At 48.1% G+C, this 25865-nt stretch overlaps 2 protein-coding genes, 1 long non-coding RNA gene and 1 pseudogene across 9 annotated transcripts; 3 read left to right on the top strand and 1 right to left on the bottom strand.

Moving 5' to 3' along the window:
- Positions 1 to 377: 377 nt before the first annotated feature.
- Positions 378 to 6970, top strand: LOC136474543 (probable glutamate carboxypeptidase VP8). 7 transcript variants are annotated; one of them, XM_066472139.1, is made up of 10 exons: positions 417 to 1633; positions 2879 to 3121; positions 3521 to 3673; positions 3908 to 3976; positions 4558 to 4645; positions 4948 to 5031; positions 5286 to 5374; positions 5643 to 5756; positions 5922 to 6056; positions 6129 to 6968. In XM_066472139.1, the coding sequence occupies exons 1-10, from the start codon at positions 695 to 697 to the stop codon at positions 6348 to 6350; spliced, it is 2136 nt and encodes a 711-aa protein (XP_066328236.1). In that variant the 5' UTR covers positions 417 to 694; the 3' UTR covers positions 6351 to 6968. The 7 variants fall into 7 exon arrangements, 4 of the variants coding, with proteins under 4 accessions (XP_066328485.1, XP_066328416.1, XP_066328296.1 ...); XR_010762997.1 differs by lacking the exons at positions 5286 to 5374; positions 6129 to 6968 and adding an exon at positions 5375 to 5455 and having other exon boundaries at positions 403 to 1633; positions 5922 to 5948; XM_066472199.1 differs by lacking the exon at positions 2879 to 3121 and having other exon boundaries at positions 415 to 1633; positions 6129 to 6970.
- A 2393-nt stretch (positions 6971 to 9363) lies between these two features.
- LOC136477790 (LOB domain-containing protein 6-like) lies at positions 9364 to 9893 on the top strand. Its single transcript, XM_066476046.1, has one exon. The coding sequence runs from the start codon at positions 9425 to 9427 to the stop codon at positions 9740 to 9742; it is 318 nt and encodes a 105-aa protein (XP_066332143.1). The 5' UTR covers positions 9364 to 9424; the 3' UTR covers positions 9743 to 9893.
- Positions 9894 to 12160: 2267 nt separating this feature from the next.
- Positions 12161 to 23936, top strand: LOC136477784 (uncharacterized). The gene is made up of 3 exons (XR_010764097.1): positions 12161 to 12504; positions 22403 to 22471; positions 23801 to 23936. It is a non-coding gene; the product is annotated as an uncharacterized lncRNA (long non-coding RNA).
- LOC136477775 (indole-3-acetaldehyde oxidase-like) overlaps positions 12699 to 25865 on the bottom strand; it is a 30672-nt pseudogene continuing 17505 nt past the window's right edge.

Genomic DNA, 25865 nt, shown 5'->3' with positions numbered 1-25865 from the left:
AACAAGATAAACCCATCTCTTGGAGGAATTAGGACGCACTGACGCAGTCCGCCCTTGGGCCGTCATACCACCAGTACCAAACTGGAGTTTTATCGGACGGTACAGCACGACAAAAGTAGCGTAAATGATGCCACGAGGCATGGAGGGCCAGCCCGATCCAGCCCAAGTCCCACATCTGGTGGTGTAAAAGACGCTGATAATTCAGCGGAAATTCAGCACCGTGGCGGCGCACCACACATCACTCGACGTCCATCTCCAGCTGGGCCACAGACGACGGAAAGGTCCGCGATGCTCTCCACAAAATCCCGCACTCCTCAGCTCGGTAGCCGCCTGGCCGGTGCTGCACCGCTCGACCTTGACGCCCTCCACCACGCCGCCACGCCACTTGCCGCTGCCGGCCGGACCCAGCCAACCCCGTGCGGGCACCTGAACGGACCGGAGTACCGGGACCCGGACCGCAGTCGCTTCAAGACTTCAAGTCAACTGATGAAGTGCAGTGGCAACGGAAAAGCTCCGTGACCGGGGTCCGGGCGTAAAGCTGCGTACGGCGGCACGGTGGCACGCAGGGAAGCATTTGGCGGCGCCACCAACCCCACACCTCACCATTCCACACGTTCATTCGCTCGCCGCCGCAAAGCCGGCCGGAACTGGCGCGTGTGGGCAGCTAGTTCCTGTACTGCGTAAGGCCTGAGGAATGCCGCACTCCGTCCTCGCCCGCCTGCCCCACGGCTCCATCCGGCTCGTCGTCGTCTTCGGGCTGCTGCTCCTCGTCTCGCTGCTCGTCCTCCACCCCCGCCCCGGGAGGCCCCATGTGGCGGCCGCCGCCGCCGGCGGCGGCCTCCCCGATACCTCCGCCCTGTTCCTGTCGCTATCCCCGGGGGCCAACGCGAGCATCGCGGCCGACCTCCGCGCGCTCACCGCGGGGCCGCACCTCGCGGGGACGCCCGCGTCGGCGGGGGCCGCCGCGCACGTGCTCGCACGCCTCCGCGCCGCGGGGCTCCAAACCCTAACGCGCGAGTACGAGCCGCTGCTCTCGTACCCCGGGCACGCCTCCCTCGCGCTGCTCCGGCCCGACGGGTCCCTGCTCAAGCGCCTGTCGCTCGAGGAGCCCGCGGACGAGGGGCACCGCGTCGTTCCGCCGTACCACGCGTACGCGCCGTCCGGCGGGGCCGTCGCGGAGGCGGTGTTCGTCAACCTCGGCCGGGAGGAGGACTACGTCGCGCTCGAGAGGCTTGGGGTGGGCGTGCGCGACCGCGTCGCGGTGGCGCGCCGCGGGGGCGGGTACCGCGGCGGGGTGGTGGCGCGCGCAGCGGAGAAGGGAGCCGTCGCCGTGCTCATCGCCGGTAACGCGGACGGCGGCGTCGAGAGAGGAGTCGTTCTTCTCGGTGGCCCCGGCGATCCGCTCACCCCCGGGTGGGCCGCCACCAGTGGTGCGGAGCGTTTGGGGTTCGACGATAAGGCAGTCAAGCGGCGGTTTCCGACTATCCCCTCCATGCCGGTGTCGGCCAAGACGGCAGCAGCGATCATTCGAAGCCTGGGCGGTCCGGCCATGCCGGCTGAATGGAAGAACGGCCTCGGGGTGGATGTCGGTGGCGTTGGACCTGGCCCCACGCTGGTCAACTTCACCTATCAGGTATACCTTGCTGTCTTGTTTCTATATATGATTATTATTAAGAGACAACAACGCGACATCTATACGGACAAACTGGATGGACAGCTAGATCCAAAAGCCTATGTGGATTTGCTTTGCTGTTGTGAAGTCATATGGCATACTATTTGTGGTGTCTCCATTGGGAACGGGATGTAGGCAGTGAATTGACGCTAGCTTTATATGGTATTGCTTGCTTCTTCTGTTATATCTTGTTGGATTGTCTGTCTATATTTGTGTGCTTCCATCTATAGAATGTCCACGGATGCCTGTTGCTTAAAGTGAAATTCATTAACTGATTTCCTTATCAACTTAAAACATTTCATTTGTATATGGAACTTAAAACTTAAAAGGGTGTTTGGTCTAAGGATTATTAGCTTGTGGGGATGAGGTGGCGATGGATCAACCAATTCCATTCCACGAACTAAACAAAAAAGGTGTGAAGTACGTAGTGAGTGGTGAGCTTGGTTTGATATAATTAGCAAATCATTAGGATACCATAACAATTAAACTATTTACAGTCGAGGCAGCAATGAAAGGCCAATAAAGCCATAAAGGAATGCTGGTGCTTGCTTGTTGTCATGGCAGTGGCGGGCCTTTGTGAATTGTGAGTGCTTGTTGGATTTTTTTTTTTGTGTGTGTTTGGGGGGGGGGGGGGGGGGGGGGGGGGGGCATGTTTGTAAAATGCATGAATTATTGAATCAGCATGCCGATCTACATGATTACAATGCTAGTAGCAGATGAGGAATAGTGCATGCTATTAAATGAGTTGGATTTACCAATACTGGACCAACCGCTTACTAGGATGAAGCCCTTTCCTTAACCAAATTTAGAGCTATGAACAAGCGTTTAAGTGACATAGGTTTGCAAGTAGTATGTTTTTTATATCTTTGTTATGTTGTTGTCTACATTTATGCATTTGTGTTGTGCTTACTCTGTACTATGCCTTGACCACCATGTGCTTGAACCAGGGGACCTTTTAAATGCATGACTCTCCATAACCATAAGTCCATGTCTTGTACGGTTTTTGCTCTTGTGAAGTATAATTTGTTCATCCCAACCGTATTTTAGAAATTAGAATGCCAGTTTTCATCATGATTACTTATGGTATGGCATGTGCATGAATATGTGCTTTAGACTTTCATATTGCTGCAAGTTCTGTGTAAATACTTCTGTACCTGTACTTTCTAGATGGATACACCATGATTGCCTATTATCTCTTTGTTTAAGGAGGACAGGAAGTTTCGTAAGATACGAGACATTTTTGGTATCATAAAAGGGCACGAAGAACCTGATCGTTACGTGATACTCGGTAACCACAGAGATGCATGGATCTATGGAGCAGTTGATCCTAACAGTGGGACAGCTGCACTTCTAGACATTGCCCGGCGTCTTGGAATGCTGCTGCAATCAGGATGGAAACCACAGAGGTCCATCATTCTTTGTAGTTGGGACGCTGAAGAATTTGGGATGGTAAGTAGACATGGAAGAAAGATGATAAGATGCTACTGTATAAACATGAGGTATAACTGCAAACGGACCAAGAGATGCTCATAACATTTTGGTCATTTTATTGTTTAAATCACAAATAACACAACTACCAATTTTTTTTTGGGATAGGTCGACTTTTGACTCATGACAATACACAGGTGATGCTGAATAGCAGTGTCGCAGTTTAATTGTCCTTGCAATTCAATATGTCAGCATAAGGTGTTTTTTGGATAATTTTCTGCATTCAGTTCCTCTATACTATGAAATGCCTTTTTTTGCTGTTAGATCAGGTCAAGTTTGTATGTGCTGTCAAATTGTCAGCACATTTACTTCTTGTTACTTTTATTTTGTCTATAATTTGAAGGCTCTTTTTCCCCCCAGATAGGATCAACTGAATGGGTTGAAGAGAACCTCGAAGATCTGCATTCCAAAGCTGTAGCTTACTTGAATGTTGATTGTGCTGTGCAAGGCGTGGGATTTTTTGCTGGCTCTACTCCCCAGTTGGACAAACTCTTGGTTGATGTTACAAGACAGGTAAAAGCATTTTTTATTTGCGCGGTTGTATTTTTCTGTTTTTTATCTAGAAGCTAGCTAAGTATTGAAATCATGTTGAAGCATAATTATTTGGGCTTATTACTAGACAAATTTAACATCATCAAACCTCTTGCTTAATGTTAATACCATTGTCTGCTGTAGTGTTGTATGGCTAAGCCAGACTACCAGAATGAATACATGGCATGGATTATAATTGAAACTTTTGTTTCCCAGGTGAAGGATCCTGATGTCACGGGAAAGATGATTCATGATACATGGAATGAAATGAGTGGTGGCATCAAAGTAAGAATTAAGAAGTTTGAAAATTTGTTCTGCATATGTAGAGATTGTTCACACTATTATGTAGCATTTTCACGTAGTTCTAGTTGTGAAATGGTTATTCAGTTACACCACAGCTGGGCCACATCGAGCATAGTTTGTTAATTACAGTTTTTGTACTGCTTTGTCCAACCTTGTGTATTGTGATGGTAGTAGAACAGGAATGTACTGTCTTATGTGAGGTGCCTCATGTAAATCCCACTTGGAGGAGGGCATATGCTCCCATCATTCCTTTTGATCTTGCCATGTCCCGCTCCCACCCCACCACCACCACCAAAAAAGAAGAAAGAACATACTTGGTTCCTGCATGTGACTACCCAAATTCATGACCTGCTTTAGACTAAATAGGGCAAAACAATTTGGTTCTGCACGCTCTCTAAATCTGACTTGGCCTATAACTCCCTTTTACTTTCTCCTAGTTTTCTCGCCACTTCCTTACTGCTTGCCTTAATGTCTTCACAGAAAGAGCTAGATCATTTTGAATGACTGATCATTGCTTGCCTTATATTTGTTTGTCCTATTTCTAAAGAATGTCAAATCTGCAGATAGAAAGGCTTGCCAGAACTGATTCCGATTTTGCTCCATTTCTACATCATGCTGGAATTCCCTCTGTAGACTTGTACTATGGAGAAGGTATGTCAAAACAGAATAGGTTCTTTCCTTAAGAGAATAATGTATTCTAATGTCTATTTATTCTGCTGGAGCTTCACTTGAGGATCATTACAACTTAACCATTTTGAAGTCTTTTGTCTGAGTTGTACGTGCAATTTTGAGGCTATGTGCGCCTATAGTTATTTCTTAATATTTTTCATCGAATCACCTCGAAGTTAACACCTACAATTTCTCCTCTAACTCTATTTTGTTCAATAATGTATCACAAATTCTTCTAACATGGTTTGTGATCATCATTACTAACCAATGCAGTGCTAATGCAGAATTTCCTGGTTACCATACTGCTCTTGACACTTATAATTGGATGGAAAAGCATGGCGATCCATTGTTTCTTCGTCATTTGGCTAGTAAGTAAAAACATAGTTTGCGAAGTAACTTGTTTTGAAAAGCAGTAGGTTGCAGCGCTTGTGATATTGATCAAAATTATGATTAACTGAATGCACTGACACGAAAGGGTCAACAAGAAGAATGAATTGTTGCCTTTAAAGCTAGCTACTACATACTCAACAATTTTCGAAATTTTGGTGCGTCAATATAATATATTGCTAGCATTTCTTGTGGTAATCCTAGGAGTGCTTATGTAGTTTTCCTGCTTCATCAGTCACAGAAATTTGGGGACTATTAGCTCTTCGATTGGCCAATGATCCCGTGTTACCTTTTGATTATCAAGCTTACAGTTCACAGTTACAGGTACGTTGACTTTCATATGCACACTTGATTTCTACATTGCAAAGGTGTATGGATTGGAGAATACTGCCTAATACGTGTGATGTGAGTGCCATTGGTTGAATCTGTAACTTCACAGTGATTGTTTTTTTTAACATGGAGATATCCATTCAGTAAATCTCTACGGAAACTCACACATATTGCATAACCACCACCAATTTGCTTTCAGTCATTATTATAGTGTATCTTACAATATATATTCAATATATGATTGAAATTTATAATGTCACAGGAGCATATAAAAGCATTTTCTGCCCTGACGAGTAATAGCCAAGCAGTAAATTTGATGAATGGATTCATCAATGATCTTTCTGCAGCAGCTATGGAAGTTCTGAAGGAGATGAAGGTATCGATTTATACTGTGCTTCTGTTTTCATGTATTTGGGTAGTGTCGTTCAATATTTTCACAATCTGATCATCAATGGAATAGTTTTTTTTTCCAATTTGGAACTGGTGTTTGAAACTGGCTGATGATGTGCTCCTTTGTTGGTTCGCATTCATCAAAATCCAGAAGCTACAACAGCTGGATTTATACGATGAGCACGCTAGGATGTGGAGGCGATTGTTGAACGATCGCCTCCTACTTGCCGAAAGAAGCTTCCTGCAACCTGAAGGGCTCCAAGGAAGAGGGTGGTTTAAGCATCTGGTGAGAAACGCATTTCAGCGCACTTGTACATTATTTTTCTTTCGAAACTAAAACTTGCGTTTCTTTCCCTAGTTGTACTCGCCTCCGGAGGATTACGAAAGCAAGTTTTCGTTCTTCCCTGGGATCGCGGATGCCATCTCGCGGTCGGCCAATCTGAGTGACAAGGAACGAGAGGGGGCAATGCAGCATGAAGTGTGGAAAGTCTGCCGGGCAATTCAAAGGGCCGCGAGTGTTCTTAGAGGTGAATTCAGTGAGCAAAAACCGACGAATTTTGGCTCTTTGGTGGCTCCATGAGATTAGTTTGTGTAAATAAATAAATAATAAATAAGTAGGTATTTAGTATCTGTTGGAAAAAAAATTGGGTGCGGGGAGTCCGCACGCCGCAGCGTGGGCACCTGCCGTCTACGTATGACGCGTGTCCAATCTTCGTGTGCCATGGCTTCTCATCCTCATCTCGGCTCACTTGTGGGTGAGGCCATGACCCGTGAGGCCGTGAGAGGGGCTCCAAGCGGTCACGCGTTCCAGCGCCCCATCCACCCGAGCGACCTAACGCATCCGCCGCCGCCGACACCACCACGACGCAGCCTCTCTCTCTCCATCGTCCGGCTCTGCCTTCGCCGTCACCTCCGCCTCGACCTCCCAAATCCACCAATGTTCTGGTTCTCGAGCAATCCCCGTGAAATTGGCAAAATAGCTAAGAGCATGTTTGGAAGAATTGGAAAGTGATACACCTGTAATGAGTTTCCACCTGTAATGTCTCGCACAAGGGAGTCATATCAACTCAACATACTCATTGAAGTGTCTTTCAGTTTGAGCACAGCATGTCAGAGAGTGAGAGAGAGATTTTCATTTCTCAGCAACCGAGCACCCCAAACTCTGAAACAATCTTTTACATTGGTGCTCACCTGGTGTCTGATTTGATCCCCAAATTATCACATATTTAACTTTGAAGCTGTCTGAAACTCTGAATTTAGGGGGTGTTTGGGACTGCTCCACGAACTCTGCTCCACAAACTCCACCGTGGAGCAGCTCCACAAAAAACTGGAGTTTGTGGAGTACCTCTTTAGGTGCTCTCACAACTCCACCCTTTTTCCTGGAGCAGAGTGCGTGGAGCTAAAACCGTTTGGCTAAAAAACGTGGAGCAGAGCTGAAAAACGTGGAGCGGAGCAGTCCCAAACACGCCCTTAATATGTACCAAGCATTTAGAGCTTGAAAGTCAGACACAAAACTGAAGAGCTTTCAGAGTGGCCTTTCATCTGCGGAGAATTTGGCCAATGAGCTCCGCAACGGTTGTTGGATTATTTTCCAGACCTTCTCAGGTGATTATTAATTTCTTTCCAACGGTATTAGGAGAAACCACAATTGCTTTGGATCAACACTTTCATCTCTATTTTCTGCAGCATTCTTTGGACAATTTCAGTTTTCACTGTGTCTATTTCAGTTTTCAGTTTTTGATTGTCAATTTCAGTTTTGAGTTTCTGTGTTTATTTCAGTCTTCAGTGTTTCTGGATGTCAATTTCCGCTTACTCTCTTTACAATCCAGATCTTCGTAAAAGCAATCAGAGAAACAATCACGTAATGGTGTAATCATTTTGAGCAAAAACAACCTTGTATACAAGTTCTAAACACAACAAATATTCCATATGTACTCTAGATAAAAATTTACAATGTGCATATTACATCTGTACGACCAACTCTTATAAAGCAATTTCAGAACAATAGCATTTGTCCAGACTTTAGCAAATTGTTGCCTTGTGTAGCTAGCATCACCATGGGTCATTAGTAGAGGATTTGTGTACCAAAATCAACAATAGTATTTCGAGCTCTGGAATATGCTTGGGCTCAGGAAGACATCATTCTTGTACATCACATTGCCCATGTCAACAGTCTCATTCATTTCTAGATACCCTGCAGTACGGCATGCAGCAATCAGATCGAAGGAGTTGAGAGTGACAATCATGACAAAGCAAAAACTTGGCACATACCTCAAAAGCCTTTGCACCATCAGGAAGACCATGGATGTGCATTTGAATATTTTCATCCCTACTAGTTGGGAACAACTTCTGAAAGCTAGCACACTGGCTAGGAGTAGAAACTGCATGATTGGAAAATGTACAAGTCAGAATAACAGTGATAAATTTGCGGACTCAAGTGATTCAATGCATAATGCGAACCTAGAAATTAAGTCATTTGTATCCATGTATACATTCAGGGTTATTTGTTCCAGGCGTTCAAATCCATACGTAACTGACCAGGAAATTTCAGAATCGATCACAGTCAGTTGCATGCAATCCAAATAGGCAAAGAGGGCTTCGCACCAGTAGGGTTGCATACTGAAGAACTGGCGCCAGCGGCGGTGGCAGAGGGGACAGCGCCAGCGGTGGTAGCGGATCTGGAGGTCGCATCGAGGCCGATTCGGATGAGGGAGAGAGGGGCTGCGCCGTGGTGATGTCGGCGGAGGATGCATCATGCTGGGGCCGACGACTGGCGCCGGAACGAGCCGGAACGGCGGATGCGGTGTGCGGACGGACTCCACGCACCAAATTTTTTTCCGCAGCAGCAATTCTCCTTTCTTGCTTTCCATGCATGGTAGATGGAGAGCCGTTGCCACTTCCCATATTTGTTCTCTTTCCCGGCATGGAATTTAGCCGTTGAAGACTTTCATATACCACTCACCCCATGCTATACATACTCTCAGCCAGCATATCTTTGCAAGATCCTCGAAATCTCCCAGCTAATCTTCTCTCCCTCTCTCTGCAAAATCTTGCAAAAATCTTCTCTCCCTCTCTGCAAAATCTTGCGCTAGATCATGTCGACGAGCGCAACAAACACGGAAGCCGCCGCCGCCAGAAGCCCGGGCAGCAAGCGGTGCGCCGCGTGCAAGAACCAGCGCAGGAAGTGCGGCCAAGACTGCGTCCTCGCTCCCTACTTCCCGGCAACGGATCCCCAGAGATACGCCTGCGTGCAGAGGGTCTTCGGCGCCAGCAATGTCGCAAGAATGCTCCAGGTAGATAAATGGATCATCATGCACCATCACTTCATCTTACGTACTTACACCGTAATGCATGCCATGCGTAGACTTTTTTCTTCTTCCTTTTTTTAATTCCTTGCCACTGGCTAACCAGGATACTTTAGCGTCCAGCATTAGTACATAGTAAGTACATATTTAAGCATAATAACACAATTGTTCTTCTTTTAGCTAAACTCACTGTGAATCATCTTCCATTGGTATCGAGCATGGTGACGTCATAAATAAAGATATAAAAGCTAGTAGTACATGGAAGTAAATAATTGCTGTGCTATTTCTTTTCTGTCGTACGTGTGTGTAGAACCTCCCTGTCCACGAACGAGCCAGAGCAGCGGACACGATGGCGATGGAGGCGCGCCGGCGGGGGCAGGACCCGGTGTACGGCTGCGCCGGGATCGTGGGCCGCCTCCAGGGAGAGATCAGAGCGGCGCAGTGCGAGCTGACCAGGACGCAGGTCCAGATCGCCGTGCACGCCGCGGCAGCTCTCGCGCCGCATCCGGCGTCGTCGTCGGTGGACGCGCTGGCGGCGGCACAGCACGCGCCGGCGGCCCCTCTGCAGCAGCAAGACGACGACGACGATGCGCGGGAGCCGTTCCAAGGATTGGATGCCCTGCTCATCGATGATTATCGCTGGGATGCTTTAACTCGCTTGCTTTGATGGTGACACGACTCCGTCTGCTGGCTAATTTCACCACTGAGGCCATGTTTGGTTCACGGGAAAAACGTAGGCAAGTTCTTTTATTTTTCGAGTAAAAAGAATCAAGTTCCTATAGAAATTTTCACTGTAGCAGGGTTTAGGGGTTGGAATAAAGGAAGAGACCCAAACCGTTCCAGAGGAAAAGTAACGAAACCTATAGTTTTGGAGAAAAAAAAAGGTCTAACCTCATGGGAATATTTCCTGTGGCTCACGCGCGCGCACGCACGCACTCCCTCCCTCCCTACATGCATGCACAGCATGTGCTACTCCCTAGTCCCTACCTGCATCTACAACGATGCGGGCTCGTCCAAGACATGTCAAAATTTTTATAACTATTATATGTCGCTTTGTAAAGGAGTATTTAGTTCCTATTTAATCTAAACAACTGTGTTTAGCACAAACCAACAAACTTTGATGCTATTAGTATTCCTATGTTTCGAACACCCGTTTCTACAAAATTCCCGTGTTTTCCAATCCTTTGTTTTATACCTCTATTCATTTCCCATTTCTATGTTTTCTTCCTATGTTTTGCATTCCTCTGTTCCAAAAGTGCCCCAGAAATAATCCGATATCCATCTAGAAAGAAAGTGATTTAGTGCTTGGCCAAAAAAAATCACTTGATTTTAGCCTCATACAAGTAATAACAAGAAAGAAATTATTACTGGTGTTTTATCTCGGTGGCACTGTGTGCCGTTGTGTAATTTTGGATGCACTTTAATTACCATCTTTCGGTAGTGAAAAGGCTTTGAACGTATTTATTTACAGCTTTCCTCGTCACCCACATTTCATAACACAAGTTAAGCACGGCGTCTATCTCTGTAACTGGGTTTAAAAAAATATTAAATAATCCGTGTTAGGGAGCTGTGCTAGCTCAGCCGATCGAGAATGTGGATGTATATCCTAGATCTGGCAGACCATCGTCCTGTTCGGCTGGTGCTGATACGATCATATATGATCGTGGATTATTACTGCTGGCTGGTTTGGCGTGAGAGAAAAATACTATTCTGGCTGAAAATTTACGATCGTTTACGACCCAGCGAACATGCTTCATCTAGATTAAGTTCCCGCCAAAGCAGATTTAGATGCCAATTTTTTCTTAATATAAAATGCCTCCTAATTTCTCCTATGTTTAATAAGCACATGAGAACACGTACTAAGTGAATGCACACTTAGCTGTATACTATGTACTTCCTCTGTCTTAAATTAGAAGTCGTTTTGGCATTTCTAGATTCATAGTATTTGCTATACGAAAGTGCTAGCACCCGGACGTCCGGACGGACGCCCCCACGCTACACTCCATTTCGCGCTTCACGCAGGGCCCGTGCCCCCGAGAGACAAGAGAGGAAGGGCGCGCAGCGCTTCCGATTCGGAAGGACCTGGCCACGACGTCGTATGGATGCCCTGCCGGTGCCAGGAAAGACGATGCAGCCAAAGGTATGGACCCGGCCACATACGCTTGCAACATGCCTCTGAAACAATTGCAACATATGCAACACATGCAACATCCCCCGATCTACTTTTGCAACATCCATATGAAACAAATACAACATACATCTGAAACGTCTGAAACCCTTGAAACATACATATGCAACATAGGGGAGGAGAAGGCCGTCCGGTCAATTCCGGCCGCCGGGGTGGGGGAGAGCTCGGTCGCCAGGGTGAGAGAGGGCGCCGTCTAGGGTGGGGAGGGCGCTGCGCCGAGGTGGGGCAAAGCTGCCCACTCCCTTGCAACATCGCCGTGCCACCGGATCTGCGGATGTTGGGCGCTCCCGGTGGGTGAGGACGTCGGGGTGAGGGGAGCGGCGCCGTCGAGGTAGGGGAAGGGGCCACCAGGGTAGGGGAGGTGGACGTCGGCTATGGGGGAGCGCGCCACCGCCGGCTGCGGCAAGCATGAGATGTGTGTGGGCGGCCTGTGCCCCGGCCAGCCGTCACGAGAAGCACGGTCCTAGCTCCGCTGCGGACCTGTGGTGTTTTTTTTTCTCAGAAACTGTGGTGACTCAGCTGGACGAGTGGATAAGCTGGATGAGACGAGCGGATAGGAGTAGTCATTTGCTATATATGTAGACAAATATATATCTAAGCGCGTAACAAAAATTATTAACCTAGAAAAGCTAAAACATCTTCTAATTTAGAATGGAGTGAGTAGAAAATTAGGAAGCTTATTTGCGCGTAGATAATGTGAGTACGGTATATGTACGGATTATAGAAGATCAATTCAGCAATTGCTTAGCCTTGTATAGCGACGTCTTCAGTTTTGTCGGTGTCTGCGTAGAGCAGTGAGTGGAACACGACCGACCACCACGTACACGGCGTCCGTCAGATCAAAACTCAACGCACCTGATTAACCATGTCGAGAAATAGGGGAGACCAGAGCAAAAAGAAGGAAGTGACCGCCTGCCACCGACCGCCGGCAACCTCACGCTGGCGGCGGCGGCGGCGGAATACGCCCGTTGCGGCTGCGACGAATCCAAGTAACCGGGGCCCTTGCCGAACTGGCAGGCCTGCTAGGTCCCGCGATTCAAGCGGAGGTGATTCATTCCCCTCCCCGCCGCCAGTTCGATCGGGCTCGCCGTGTCCGCTCTCCCCCAACCGGCACCAAGCCAGCCAATGGCGCTCGAGGAGGCGCAGCGGCCACTGTCCGCCGGTGAGGCCTGAAGCCTAACAGGCAGCTGGGCTAGGCGCCGAACTGGTCCGAGCCGATCGATCCCCATCTATCCAGCCAGGTACGCACCGACGATGGATTCGTTGCAAATGATTTCCTCCAAACATTCGTCATGCTCGCTGCTAGCCATTGTTATTTACAGTGCCCTTCTAAATATACTCCGTACATCACAACAACACACGTCACGCCAGGCTAAACACGCCATGATTTTAGTTACACTGGCTATCAGCCTCCTGCACGGCCGAGGCGCTTGCATTCTTCAGGTTCTATGCAGTTGTGGTGGCTGGGCCGGCTGACACGCTCTGGAGGTAACGCTCCACGACGTCGAGGCCGCAGAGCTCCTTGACGACGGGCATTGTTGCCGGCACGTCCATCTGGAACGTGACGGTGGAGTTCGCTGGACCGGTGCAGACAGAGAACTCCTTCCTGGCGGCCCTGATGGCCTCCCTCATTGCGCAGTGCACCGAGGACGCGAGAAGAAGCGGTGCCTCGCCTGACGCTGCAAAGATCAAATCCAGAGAGTATGTCAGGGTCGCAGGCAGCCACTGGTGCCTCGTTCGTGAGCTCAAGTTGCAGTATTTTTGCAGTTCTCAGGAGGTTCAGAAAGTCTGCAACGACCAACAATGTCCGAGGGGATGAGATGAGACACTGTGAGAATAGTTTCACCTTTGGATGAAAGGACACGCTTCTTGTCGCGGGCGCTGTTGATCAGCTCGACGTTGAACTGCTTCGGGATGGTGTCGACCGTGGGGATCTTGTACGTCCATGTGCCATCATGGATGACCATGCCGTCGGCGTTCGTCTTGTACTCCTCGTCTGTGAAGAAGCCTACTCCTTGGATGAATCAGCCTTCCACCTGAGTGAATCAATAACAGTGTTCAGAGCAGCGTATTTCCATTGGCAACGGTCTACAACATCAGGTTTTGTTTGAGGCTAACCTGGCCGAGGTCTACTGCAGGGTTCAGGCTCTGACCGCAGTCATGAACAAGGTCGCTCCGTAGGATCGTGGTTGCTCCTGTCAGTACATCAACTTCCACCTGTGATAAAATTTTCAATCATGTCTCAGCTTCGAGAAGAACTGAAACTGCAGCCTCCAACAATTTTGCTTGTTAATTGCATTTACAGTATCATTATAGCAATTTGGATCAGGGGTACCTCACTAATGCCAGCTCCATAGTTCAAGTAACTACTGGAAGTTGGATCAGGGTTTCAGTATGCATGCGCCGATAAGTTCACACTTGCCATACTTGCCTGCAAATGACAAACAAATGGCACGAACAATAGGAACTGTCAAATCATGAGTTCCTCACACTTATTTGCTACCGCTACTGATTGCAGTACATTGATGATGGAAATGAGGGAGGCAAAATATTGGAATAACTACATGTGATTCTTGGTATCTGTTTCAATCAGGTTAATTGGTATGCGACAATAGATAAAGTCATAGCATAAGGGTATTTTCACCTCAGCAATCAAGGCACTCCATTCCACTGTGCCACCCTTAGCCTCCAAACTCTCCTTTACAGGCTTCAGCCTTTCAACAAGTATAAGGCACGATTGCCGAACTGCTTCGCAACTATTTTCAGAAGTGGTGCTCCCACCGGTGAACCCTCCCTGGATCATGCTCACTGTGTCGACCTGGATAACCCGCACCTTGTCAAGGAGGCATTCCCCGCCATCAGCACACAGCTGTCCCAGCCCGAATGCTGTCATCTGCTTCACTTTCGTCCACAAGCGCTGGCCTATCTCAACCCCTCCAACCTCAACAGCAATTGAACCGTCATTCATGATAGACACCTTGCCTGGAGCAGCCTGAAGCCGCACCTCAAATGTGATAGGTACACAAGAAATGCCTCGTTTCTTCCACTTGTTGCTGTTATTGAAGTGCTCAACCATTGTAGCTCTGTGCTGATAGTCTGGAGACGAGGCCAGCTTATCAAACATGGTGGCCAGGGTGTATGTGGAAGCTTCACCCGCACTTTCTCCGTAGAACACTGCAAGGCTCTTGAAGTCATGAAGGTTCTTCCTCCTAATGGTGTTAGTATCAACTGAGAGCACTGATGCAACATGCTCAATGATGACTTATGCAATAAATGATCCCTGCACATCTCCAGGAGCCCACATTGTTGTCTTTGATGAGACATTCGTCTTGCAGAGCTTGATGTCAAATGCAAGAGCCCCCCAGTTGTACTTTTTGAAACTGCCTATGATATTAGTTGGCAATATTGCACTAAGATCCGGTGCTATTCCAGCATTGAGACCAAGGTCTAGGTGCAGGGCTGTGATCTTGCCATCTGATTTGAACCCAACAGAGTACTTTGCTTTCATAGGGTGTCGCCCACCTACTATTATCATGTCCGTCTTGCGATCAAGGTACATCTTAACAGGACGCTGTAGCTTGAATGCGGCAACGGCACATGCACATGCAATCTGACAAGGAGGAAACTCTTGGTTATCTTTTAACACATTTGCATCTCAAACAGTCTTCTGTTCAGATCATGCACTTCAGTAGATAATACATTATTAATTGTACATAGACGATGTTTAGCAAAGCAAAGCTCTAGTTAATCAGGACTTACGTGTATTGCTTTCATTGCCTTTCCACCAAAGCCTCCGCCAACTCTTATGGTGATCACACGGACATTGTGAAATGGAATGCCAAGGCACCTTGCAACTAAATCTTGTGTGATCTCAACAAATTGCGCCGAGGAATAGATGGTTATGCAGTTGTCTTCATCAGGAATAGCTAGTGCCACTTGTGTCTCCATGTAAAAATGGTACTGGGATTCAAGCTTTACCTGTGGAAACAAAAAGTACTTGGTGTGAGTGTTGCCCTTGCTGGACACTTTTAGGTCTCAGAGTATGCCCCCTTTTGGCCTTTGGAATAAAAGGAAGTACTATGTACCTCTGCTGACAAAGTGTGATCAGCCTCAGAAACCCCTTGGTTGTAATCACCAACTGGCTTAGGAGATAAAAATGTGGAATCTGGAAGTAGCTGCTCTGTTGGATGGCATCTTCTATAGTCAGAATTGGTGGCTGGAAATTTTCTGTGCTATGCTCAATAACAGCTTGCTTGGGACTGAAAGGCTATGTTGTTGTTGTTGTTGTTATTGTTGTACTCAATAACAGCTTGTTTTGCAGCCATATAAGCATACCTCTGTCTTTCAGCAATCTGAGTGATTGAAAAGCAACATGGCGTAGTAAGCTTGCTAGAATTTTGAAGATTCTGGGTATACACCAACTTATTACTGGTTCATTTAATCTTATAAAGGTCAGTTTAAGAAACCTTACCACGGCGCCAATATTTTGACCAGCAAATTCGACAACTTGATCTGCAAAAAGTGATTCTTCTCCCAACATCGGGTAACTGGATCCAATATTTTGTCCGCCTCTGGGAATATCCTTTGCAGTGATGACTGTGATGACCTTTACCACGACGCCAATATTTTGACCAGCAAATTCGACAACTTGATCTGCAAAAAGTGATTCTTCTCCCAACATCGGGTAACTGGATCCAATATTTTGTCCGCCTCTGGGAATATCCTTTGCAGTGATGACTGTGATGACCTTTTGTGAAGCCAAAGATGATTTGATGTTGATGCCCTTCACATGAGCATGAGGGCGTGTGCTGTAGATAAATGCTCCATACAAGCAACCCTTGGGAACAGGGATATCATCGACGTACACAGCCTCCCCTGTGTAAGAAACATAAATATAGTTCAGTGCATACAGTAACCAATAATGTGAGAGAAAATATGCATATGGTTGTAGCTTATCAGATGGTTCAATACTGACAAAACTATTGGACTAAAATGAAAAGAAGGATCACTATATTTTGCGGAATATGCTGAAGTAAACTGAAGCTCAAGCTATCGAAATCAAATTTATGGCAACGTTGTACATTGGAGAAAAAAATATATACCAGAAGCTTGGAGCTCTGCCCCGACTTTCTTGATCGGCTTGCCGACTGGCTTGTATTCATCACCGAAAACCATTTCTTGTCTTGAGTGTATTGGCAAATAATTTCTATCAACCTTAAGATGCTCCTTCAGTGAGTACCCACTGGTACTATCTCTAGTTCCATTAGTATATGATCCATTGATAATGTTAACCTTTGCTGGTTCATTCATGCTTTTGGTTGAGGAAGATAAGAAGGTGAACAAGAAACTGACAGCCAAACTGATCCTATACTCAGGATGTGTTGTGCCTTCTGATGATGAAACAGTCTCTTTAAGCAACTGAATTGCTAACAGAAGAGCTCACCGGTTTACCCTTCAGAAAATCCTCTACCTTGCTAGCTCTGATGGCATGATCAATTCCATAAGCGCCAAACGCCAAGCATATATCCTCCATGAGATTCTCCCCTGAAGCTGCATCGGCTGAAGTCCTTGCCAAGAAAGCAGAATTGACATATGAGACGGCATTGCCAAATGGCCGAGGCGCTGCTCGGAATGTCTCAAAGGTGACGCCATCTGAATCCCAATTTGGGATGAATATGCTCATCAGCAGGGTCCTAGAATCACATGGAGACTGCTGCAAGAACTCCTCCAAAGTAAGGCACAACCTTTTGGAAGTCGCCTGGATTATGACTGTTGTACCTGCAGCTAGTAGTACAGTTGCTATGTCTGACTCAAATGACAACCTGTGCCATGATTATGTTGCCACTTATGGTTGCTGTGTTCCGAACAAATGGTGAAGCCACTTTGCTTAGGTGATCGGCAATTTTTCTGAAGACCAGATTTCCATCTGACAACACCTCAATGGCTTTAGAGATGGACACAACTGATCCAAGTTCAATTCCCTTGCTGCTGCTGATGATGACTGATAGCTCTGGGATTCCTTTAATGCCAATGTACTTGTCATAGAGGTCCTGATCCTTGTACACTCCAGACCCAGTGTTTGAAGCCATAATCTTCACAGAATTTTCATCAAACCAGTTGGAATCAAACAACCTGTGGAGCTCTTCAATGCTTTCAGGGTGGTACCAGTCGTCACTGGAGACTGCCACGGCAGCACCATCTGCATTCTCCCTGGAGGACTTGATCTCAGAATTGAGGAACTCCGGGAAGGTGCAGACTGCGCCACTTTTGTAGCCAGGTAGTTTGCTGACAGTAGCAGGTTCATTACCCTTCCTCCAGAAGCAGTTGAGACCCAGATCCTCAAGGTCCATGTCTGCCGCGAAGCTCTTGCAGGCGTCGACGACGGGCCTGTATCCGGTGCACCGGCACAGGTTGCCGGACACGGCCTTTTCAGCCTCCGAGGCGGTGAGCTTGGAGAAGCCCGTGGGTGGGGTAGGACGGCTGGCCACCTTGTCGGCCTTGACCAGCGCGGAGAAGATAGACATACAGATGCCCGGCGTGCAGAAGCCGCACTGGGAGGCGTGGAAGCCCGAGAGACGCTGCTACACTGCGTGGTAACCATCCTTGGTGTTGCCAATGCCCTCGCTCGTGGTCACCGAGCAGCGGTCAATGCTACGGAGCAGTGTCAGGCAGGAGCTCGCTGAGAACTCGGTCACCTCGTCAGTGACGGGGTTGTACTGGGAGACGAGGACCACGCACGCACCGCAGCCACCTGCCGCATTAGGAAATTGTGAACACACAACAGGTACAGGTTACTCTCTGTCTCATAATAACTGCACATCTGTTATCAACATTTGTATCTCTTATATGTTTACTATAAAAATATGTTTTATTATGAGGAATTTTGTGGTGCTTAATCTAATTATACTTATTGCACATCATAAATATTAATAATTGTTTTTATATATTTAGTCAAAAGTTTGACTCTTTGAAAAATGAGGTGTGCAATTATTTTGGGATGGAGGCTCTTTATTTTCACTGAACACATATATAGGACTACAGAAGGACTATCTTATCATTTCATTTTAGATAAAAATGCAAAATAATGATGCTATTTTCCATTAAAAAAGTGCAAGAGGTTAGCGCAATCGTGCCCTGCAAATTGCACACCGTTGCTTCTTTCAAAAGAAAAGAAAAATAAGAAGAGTTTCCAAGACTAATCTATCTGTGTATGAAAATCTTTGCTTCATGCGCCTGTTAATTTTTCAACATGAAGCACAATTTGCTTTCTTATATTTTATCTATTTGGAGAGGTTTCTTCATTCTTTTCTGAATTCTGATGCTGGCTCCTTATTGGTGGGGCATCGAGGCACACAGGTTAGATGAAAATGAAGCTAGTAAAGGTTGGCCGTTTCAATAACTCCTAGGACTTACTATAAATGGACGGTGTGAGCATGGTCTGTTTGAATCTTCTAAGAAAAATCAGAATAAGGTAGAAGAATTAAAATGAGGCCATCTAACCAAAACCTACTATTAGGAGATTTTTACTATGCAAAGGTAATAATTACTATAAAATGAGATCTAAACACCTGTGGGGGCAGTCGTGAGCACCTATCGTGGATTAGTGATATATGTTCACGTGTCCTAGTCATATGCTGTAGCTTTTCTTTCCAACTGCTTTTATACCTTGGATATTGCCTATGCTGTAGCGTAGGATGAACAGGAAAGTTCTCCTCCATTGAGGCCCCACCGCCGTGGAAAACTACTACCTTTTCTTATATTGAAAAAAAGAGCTTTGTTATCTTACTTGCTGGCTAGTAAAGGCTACCCCTACCCTTGAAAACTTGTTTACTTTTGAGGGCCGGAGTTTACTTAAATTCAAGAGAGACTTAAAGGATTTCTAACTTCACTGTCCTGCTTACTCATTGGATGAATTGACAGAGTCTCTTGCCCTTTACCTTGGATATTTTCGTATGTGTCGTGAATTTATGGTAGGTGTCAACAGATAATGTTTCCTACTTATTTTTTGTTTTGAAAAGAGACTAGCTGACGATTTTTTTCCAAGTGCGGCTATAGCAAGTAGACGGGTTTGTGGATACGGGCGTCCCAGTCAGTATATCATGTCACACATGACTCAGAGAAACTCTCGTTTGAAGGATCGATACACTTCCTCTCACGCTACTGGAAGGAGCTACGTGTAACAACCCAAAAATCTACACACCAAAAATCCTAACTGAAAATTTTTTGTTTAAACCCCAAGCAATGTTGAGTGCCATGTGTAGGAGCCAACCTTAAGTATTGCATGTAAGTATAACCTAAGTAGTCATTTTCACAACCATATCATGACACATGTCATATATGAGTGTTTAAATCCCCAACACGTAAAACCTTGCATGCATAATTATTATTGTAACATGTGATTTGGATTTTCATTGCTTTATGTAACTCCTTTAATAATTAATAAACTTTCAAACAATTAATACTCAACTCAAAGGATAAAATACATAAAATAGAAAACTATAACTAATATCGGTATAGCAAAAATAGCCAATAAATCCCAAATATATGGGATGAGTCTAGGCCACCATTCTAACCCTTGGACAAGTTACATATACCATGTATAAGTGTGTGAAGCTATATGGTTCAAACTCCAAATCAATTTGAAGCAAATAAAGAAAAGAAAAACAAAAGAAAAAGAAGAATGGAAAAGAAAAGAGGGAGGCAGCAGCTCAGCCCAGCCTGCCTCGACCGGCCCAGCTAGCCCAGCCGAGCCTCGCCTGCCCTTTCACGCGCGTAGCCCACGAAGCCGGCCCAGCATCGCCGCCCGCACGCGCACAACCGCTGACAAGCCGGGCCCGCTCGTCAGCCATCACGCGCCGCACGCAGCCACATCGCGCCAAGCGCCCGACGACCTGACCCCGCTTGTCAGCACGGTAGCGTCTTCTTCCCCTCGCCCACGCATTCTCCCCGCGCGACTGGGGGCCGACCAGCGTGGCAGGCGCGGGCCAGGGGGTCACGCAAGAAGCATGACCCTGTTTCCCCCTTGCGCCGCGCTTACGCTACCGCACGCGGGTCGTCGGATGCGCCGCACGCATCACCACCGCCCGATCGCCGTCCACCATTGGAGCCCTTGGAGCTCGGCTATAAAAGCCAACGTCCGTGAGCCCTAACCCTCAGCCCGTTCGCCGTCGCCGCTGGTGACACAGCACCACACAGCGTCAAGCCAAGAGAGAGGGAGGAGGGAGAAGCAAGGAGGAGAAGGAAGCCGCTGCGGGGAGGAGCTCGCCGGAGCCGGAGCGAGCAACGCCGCACTGCACTGCTTCCGGAGCTACACGGCCACACCATCTCGCTGCACCGCCGCACCACACCGTCAAGAACACCGCGGTAAGCCTCCTACGACTAAGACCAACTCCAAGCCCCTGGCCGCCATGAATAAACCACGCCGGAGCTCAAGCCAAGCTTCGGCCTAGCCAAACTGCCACCAAAAGACCTCCATGATCGTCTTCTTCAGCCTTGCGGTGCTATGCTAAGCCAATTTGAGGTCAAGCCGTGGCCAACTACACACCACACGCACGAGCACGAGCTTACAAACGCCATGTCGACATCGGGCCGTCCCTGCTCGAGCACACCGCACGCCGCCACTCTCTTCGCGCACACAAGCACCCACGCTCACACGCACTGGTCGATGCGCACGCACGCGCTGCTCGAAGACACGGCCACTAGACACACGCACGCAGGGCACGCACGCAGACACGCTCGGGCGCGCTCACCATGGCCTAGAGCACGGCCATGGCGAGGCCGCCTTGGCCACCCCACCGCGGACACGCCGCCGTTAACATCACGCCAAGCTCCGCCGTTCCGTGGGACATGCCGCGTGCATGCTTAGTGAGCAAGAAGATCGCCGCAGCCCTGCTTTCGACCACGCGACACTGTCACCGGAGCGCCGCCATGACCAAGCCCGCCGTCATAGTGGCCGGAGGCGTTGAGAGCTCCCGGAGCCCCTTCGACCTGCTCGCCATGGCCGTAGCAGCGTCGGGGAGCTCGTGCGCACCACCAATCTCCGGTACCGCCGCCACAGCCACCACTCCGCCGCTCGTCGGTGTACGAGGACCGCCGCCACCGCGGCCAGCCAACTGGAGCTGCCCGGCCACCACGTTAACCTCACCGGGGCACCCGCCATGGCAAGGCCAAGCTTTTGCCCACCTTAATTGCACACCCGCGTCGCTGGAGGGGTTCGCCGGTGAGCTCACCACCGGCGGGAGCGTCGGGGACGATGGGGAATTCTCCTCGCCTGGTTCACGCACGCGTGCACCCGGTCCTGGTGAACCAAACGGAGAAGGATCGGTGGACCCAGACTACGTAGACCGTGTCTACGGTCCATGAACCAACACCGCGCAGTCCTCCATGCACCGGATCGGTGGACCAGAGCCCAGTAAAGGCCCAAGGTCGTGACGTGGCCGCACCAACGCGTGCCATGTGGTGGGCCAAGCCTAGCCCAAATCCAGGCCCAACCAGCCCAGTCGAGGCCCAGCCTGTATTGACCATTGACCGGTCAACGTTGACCATTGACCGGGGCCACATGTCAGTGACACCGCCATGCGGGACCCACTTGTCAGAGGATGAAACAGCCGAGATGACGTCATGCTGACGTCATGATAACGTCAGCTACTGACGTCAGCAGCTCTGCCCCCACCTGTCAGTGACTGTGATCCGTTGACCGTTGACTCGCCCGTTGACTTGACGTTGACTTTGACTGGACCCACATGTCAGTGACCCAAGAGCCCCTGGTCCCACCTGTCGGAGCTGATGACGTCGTGCTGACGTCAGCGGGACCCCACCTGTCAGCTCGGAACCAAGATGACGACGCCATGCTGACGTCATGCTGGCGTCAGCATGCCACATGGACCAGTCACAGTGTGGCACGTGTCAGCCCAGGATTAATTCAGCCTTTTCCATTTTCGGAAATGATTTAAACTTCGGAAAATCATAACTAATTCATACGAACTCGGAAAAATATGAAACCCAGACCAAAATTCATCTAAAATCGAGCTCTACACAATGGACCCATGTTTGTGTGCATTTGGCTCTTTTGAATTTTCATTGCTTCTTTGTGCTATTCTATAGACGTCGCTAACACGACTATAATGCTATCGTTTGTAGACTCGGAGGAGAACCAGACGGACGAGGACCGAGAGTACCGTGAGGAGTACGGAGACGACTACACGGAAGGTGCCACATCCCACCCAATCTCGTAGCACCTATTACGCATGGCTAATATAGAGCTGCTATTGCTTTACTTTATTGTTATAATCACACTATTATAAGACTTGCATGGTAGTATGCTTTCTTGAAGGTCTTTACCTTGACGCAACCTTACCCCTGCTCACCCTGCTGTTAGGCTAGTCACACGCTCGCTGCTATATTTCACTGCTTATTATTTCTACTACGCTTATATATACTATATTGATGCGTGGTGGAAACTGGAGTTATCTGGACTTTGGGAAGAGTGCTACGTGTGTGACTTGGGTGTGTGGAGGGTGAGGGTTGTGTCGACCAAGTTGGAGTATACGACGAGCCTGGGGCAAGTCTTGCCGTGGGGTGCTACCTGGGCACCCCTGGAATGGATACCTGTGGTGGGTAAATGGTGATATGAGGTGGCCCTGGGTGTGAACCTATGATGGGAGGAGCCCAGGGTGGAGGTGCTGTGATGGCACGGTAAATGGAAACTCTGTTGAAGATATTCTGGCTTAGTCATCCCTAAGGACTTACTAGTACTCAGATTCACCGAGAAGCCTTACGTACCACTCGCCCTATATGGTGCGGGACGATCGGACTACTTGGTAGGATATTGCCACTACTGCTCGGCCGATAGCGGACAGTGCAAGGAGGTATGGGGCACGGAGGATTCCCCCTACACCCTTTTGAGACTTCATGGAGACCTTGTGGACCCAGCTCATGACTCACAGTTTTAGTCACCCTAGACTAGACTTGGGGTGTACCAGGGCTGAATGGTAGAGTGGCATTATCCTAGGCTAGCAAGCGGTCGGAATCAGCCCAGTTGACGACGGTCAGCGAAGAAGGTAGATCTTGTGGTTATATAAAACCTCTACAGAGTGTATGGTTGATCGATCGATACATATGCCGACTGGTCGGCTATGGACCTTTCCTGGGTTTCGCTTAAACTAGATAGCGAGATGAGTCCTTCTCTTCTTCCCTCGTGAGAGAGTGTCGGTCGTAGCCAGGGGCTACGGGCCATGAGACAGTGCCGAGAGGGAGTTGGCCTGTCGACTGAGCGATGGTATGGTGATGATATGGAGATGGTGGTATATCGATCCCAGGATTGAAACCTGGCTCTGGACGGAAATGGGGTGGAATGTGTGTGGGAATGGTGTTAAAAACTTGACTATACTATTATATACTTGATATGCTAATACATAGGAAACCCCAGCCTTATAGGTTTCTTTTGATTATATCCAACTTGCATCCAATTTCCACAAAGCATAGCTCATAGGGTGGGAGTGGCCAGTACAAATCGTACTGATAAACTTTGGCACACAGGTTCTGCTGAGGAGTATAGCTCTGAGGAGTTTGACGGTTGAGGGGTTCGTTCCTACGCTCGAGTTTTGGCGATCTTATCTCCAAGCTGTTCTGGATGAATGCTACTTTTGATTCCGTCGATGCGGCGATGTAATAATTTATGTAATTCCGCACTTTATGTACTCTGATATTATCGTTGTATGGATGTGGTATTCGACTAGAATTTGGGTAATATGATCTACAACGGTCATAATACTCTTCGACTCTGTGGATTTCTCTTTGCGGAAATCAGGTCGTTTCAGTTGGTATCAGAGCCATACTTGACCCTAGGACGAAACCCTCAGAAATGGACGATAGAATAGGACGTGAACAACCCTTCTTTCGGTTATATACCGACCCTGCATTTACTTTTATGCAAGGCTTATCTATTTATTGACCTGCTAACACCTGTTTTCCTTAAAACATGCAGATGGCAACGAACGTCGAATGGCCGCCTTTAGGACCGCTACCTCTAGACCACGCCAAGCTTACCTTCGGCCTACGTGAGCTCGGGGTTTTTGCACAGACCCTCTACCGAGTTCTCGTCACGTTAGGAGTCCCTGACGAGCTTGTCAAGGTCACCTGCACCGGGAAGTCAGCTCAGGAAGGAGGAATCAAAAGATCGGTTGTCACCTCAGTGGAGTTCCCAGCTAGCACTACCTTACCTTCTATCCTAGCTTTCACCGAGTTGACTATAGAGGACACAGTCGAGGAGGGACTATGAGATGTCACACACAGGGCACTTTGCAGAGTGATGAGGGACCACTACGAGCACCTGAAGACGATAGAGTTCCATCTACTTCCCTAGGCCCTCGACCTTAGCCTTACCCCTAGTTAGCAGAGTTTCACAGCCGACAGAGTTATCTTTGCCGAGGAGGACAGATGCCTTCGCGTCTTGGCTATCCACCTACTAGAGTAGGACATGTACGTGACCTAGCTTGAGCAGAGGAGACGTCAGGACCAGGCCCTTCTGTGGGAGTACCAGGAGCGAGACTCACAGGGAGCACAGGAGCGAGCTAGTCTACTTGAGACAGTTGCCAAGCTATAGGACGAGCTCAACCGTCATGAAGAAGTCCATAGAGCCGAGGTCGCTGACTTACAGGACAAAGCCGCCGACCTAGGCAACAGGAACTGCTACCTCAACAGCAAGGTCTTGGAGTTGCAGAGAGTTGGACGACAAGAAGGCTGAGTTCAACCGTAGAGGAGACAGAGAGAGGTCCAAGGGGATTGATATGCTGAAAATCCAATCTAAGAACAAGACCATGACTCAGGAGCTAGAGGAGTTCAAGAAGAAGGCCATTCGCAACCAGGGTCACCTGATCGAGGCACTCAGGCAGAACGAGTACCTACAGGACAAGTGTGAGAGGACTTGGCAGGCTTGGCAGAAGTCTGACAAGAAGCGTCTCAGGGAGATGAAGGGTATGTGGGATCAGCTACCCAAAGAGATTCGTAGCAAGACGAAATCTAGGATAGAGGAGTTTGAGTTAGCCTCGACTCGCCTCAACCTAGACGTCTGCCCTACCCTACCTGGAGCCAAGCCTCTTGAGGAGCTCGCCGAGGCCTTGAAGTACGTGTCTCGACTTCACAAGTCTGACGAGGAGATCGAGATCGAGAATAGTCGTATCCCAGCTGCGGTGTACGAGTTAGAGTAGATGACCCTGCGTGGTCATGAGTCATGTCAGTGGCTTCCATAAGTTGTACCCCATGATGTACCCCTTATGAGATGTAATATGAGACACTATGCGTAGTACGATTCTCGCGAGTCTCCAAGTGTAGCTACTGGAGATGATGCTATGTAATAAAACCCATGTAATGAATGTTTTGGATCTTATTGCATCTTATGGATCTTATTGCTTCTTTGTAATGAGTGTTGGATAGTATAAATGTTTTTCTTTAAATCGTCAAAATCATGTAATCATACTGAATTATAAGCACTTATGGCACAAACACTAAAATTCCTATGATCCGTGTTGTAGATGCCGAACCGCCGATTTGCTCGCCTAATGAACCGTGGACGTGCGCACACCCCCGAACCAGTCGAACCAAA

This window comes from Miscanthus floridulus, chromosome 1 (genome assembly GCF_019320115.1).
Source record: "Miscanthus floridulus cultivar M001 chromosome 1, ASM1932011v1, whole genome shotgun sequence".
NCBI lineage: Eukaryota > Viridiplantae > Streptophyta > Magnoliopsida > Poales > Poaceae > Miscanthus > Miscanthus floridulus.
Note: the sequence above shows the minus strand (reverse complement) of the source record. Positions and strands in the feature narration are given on the sequence as shown.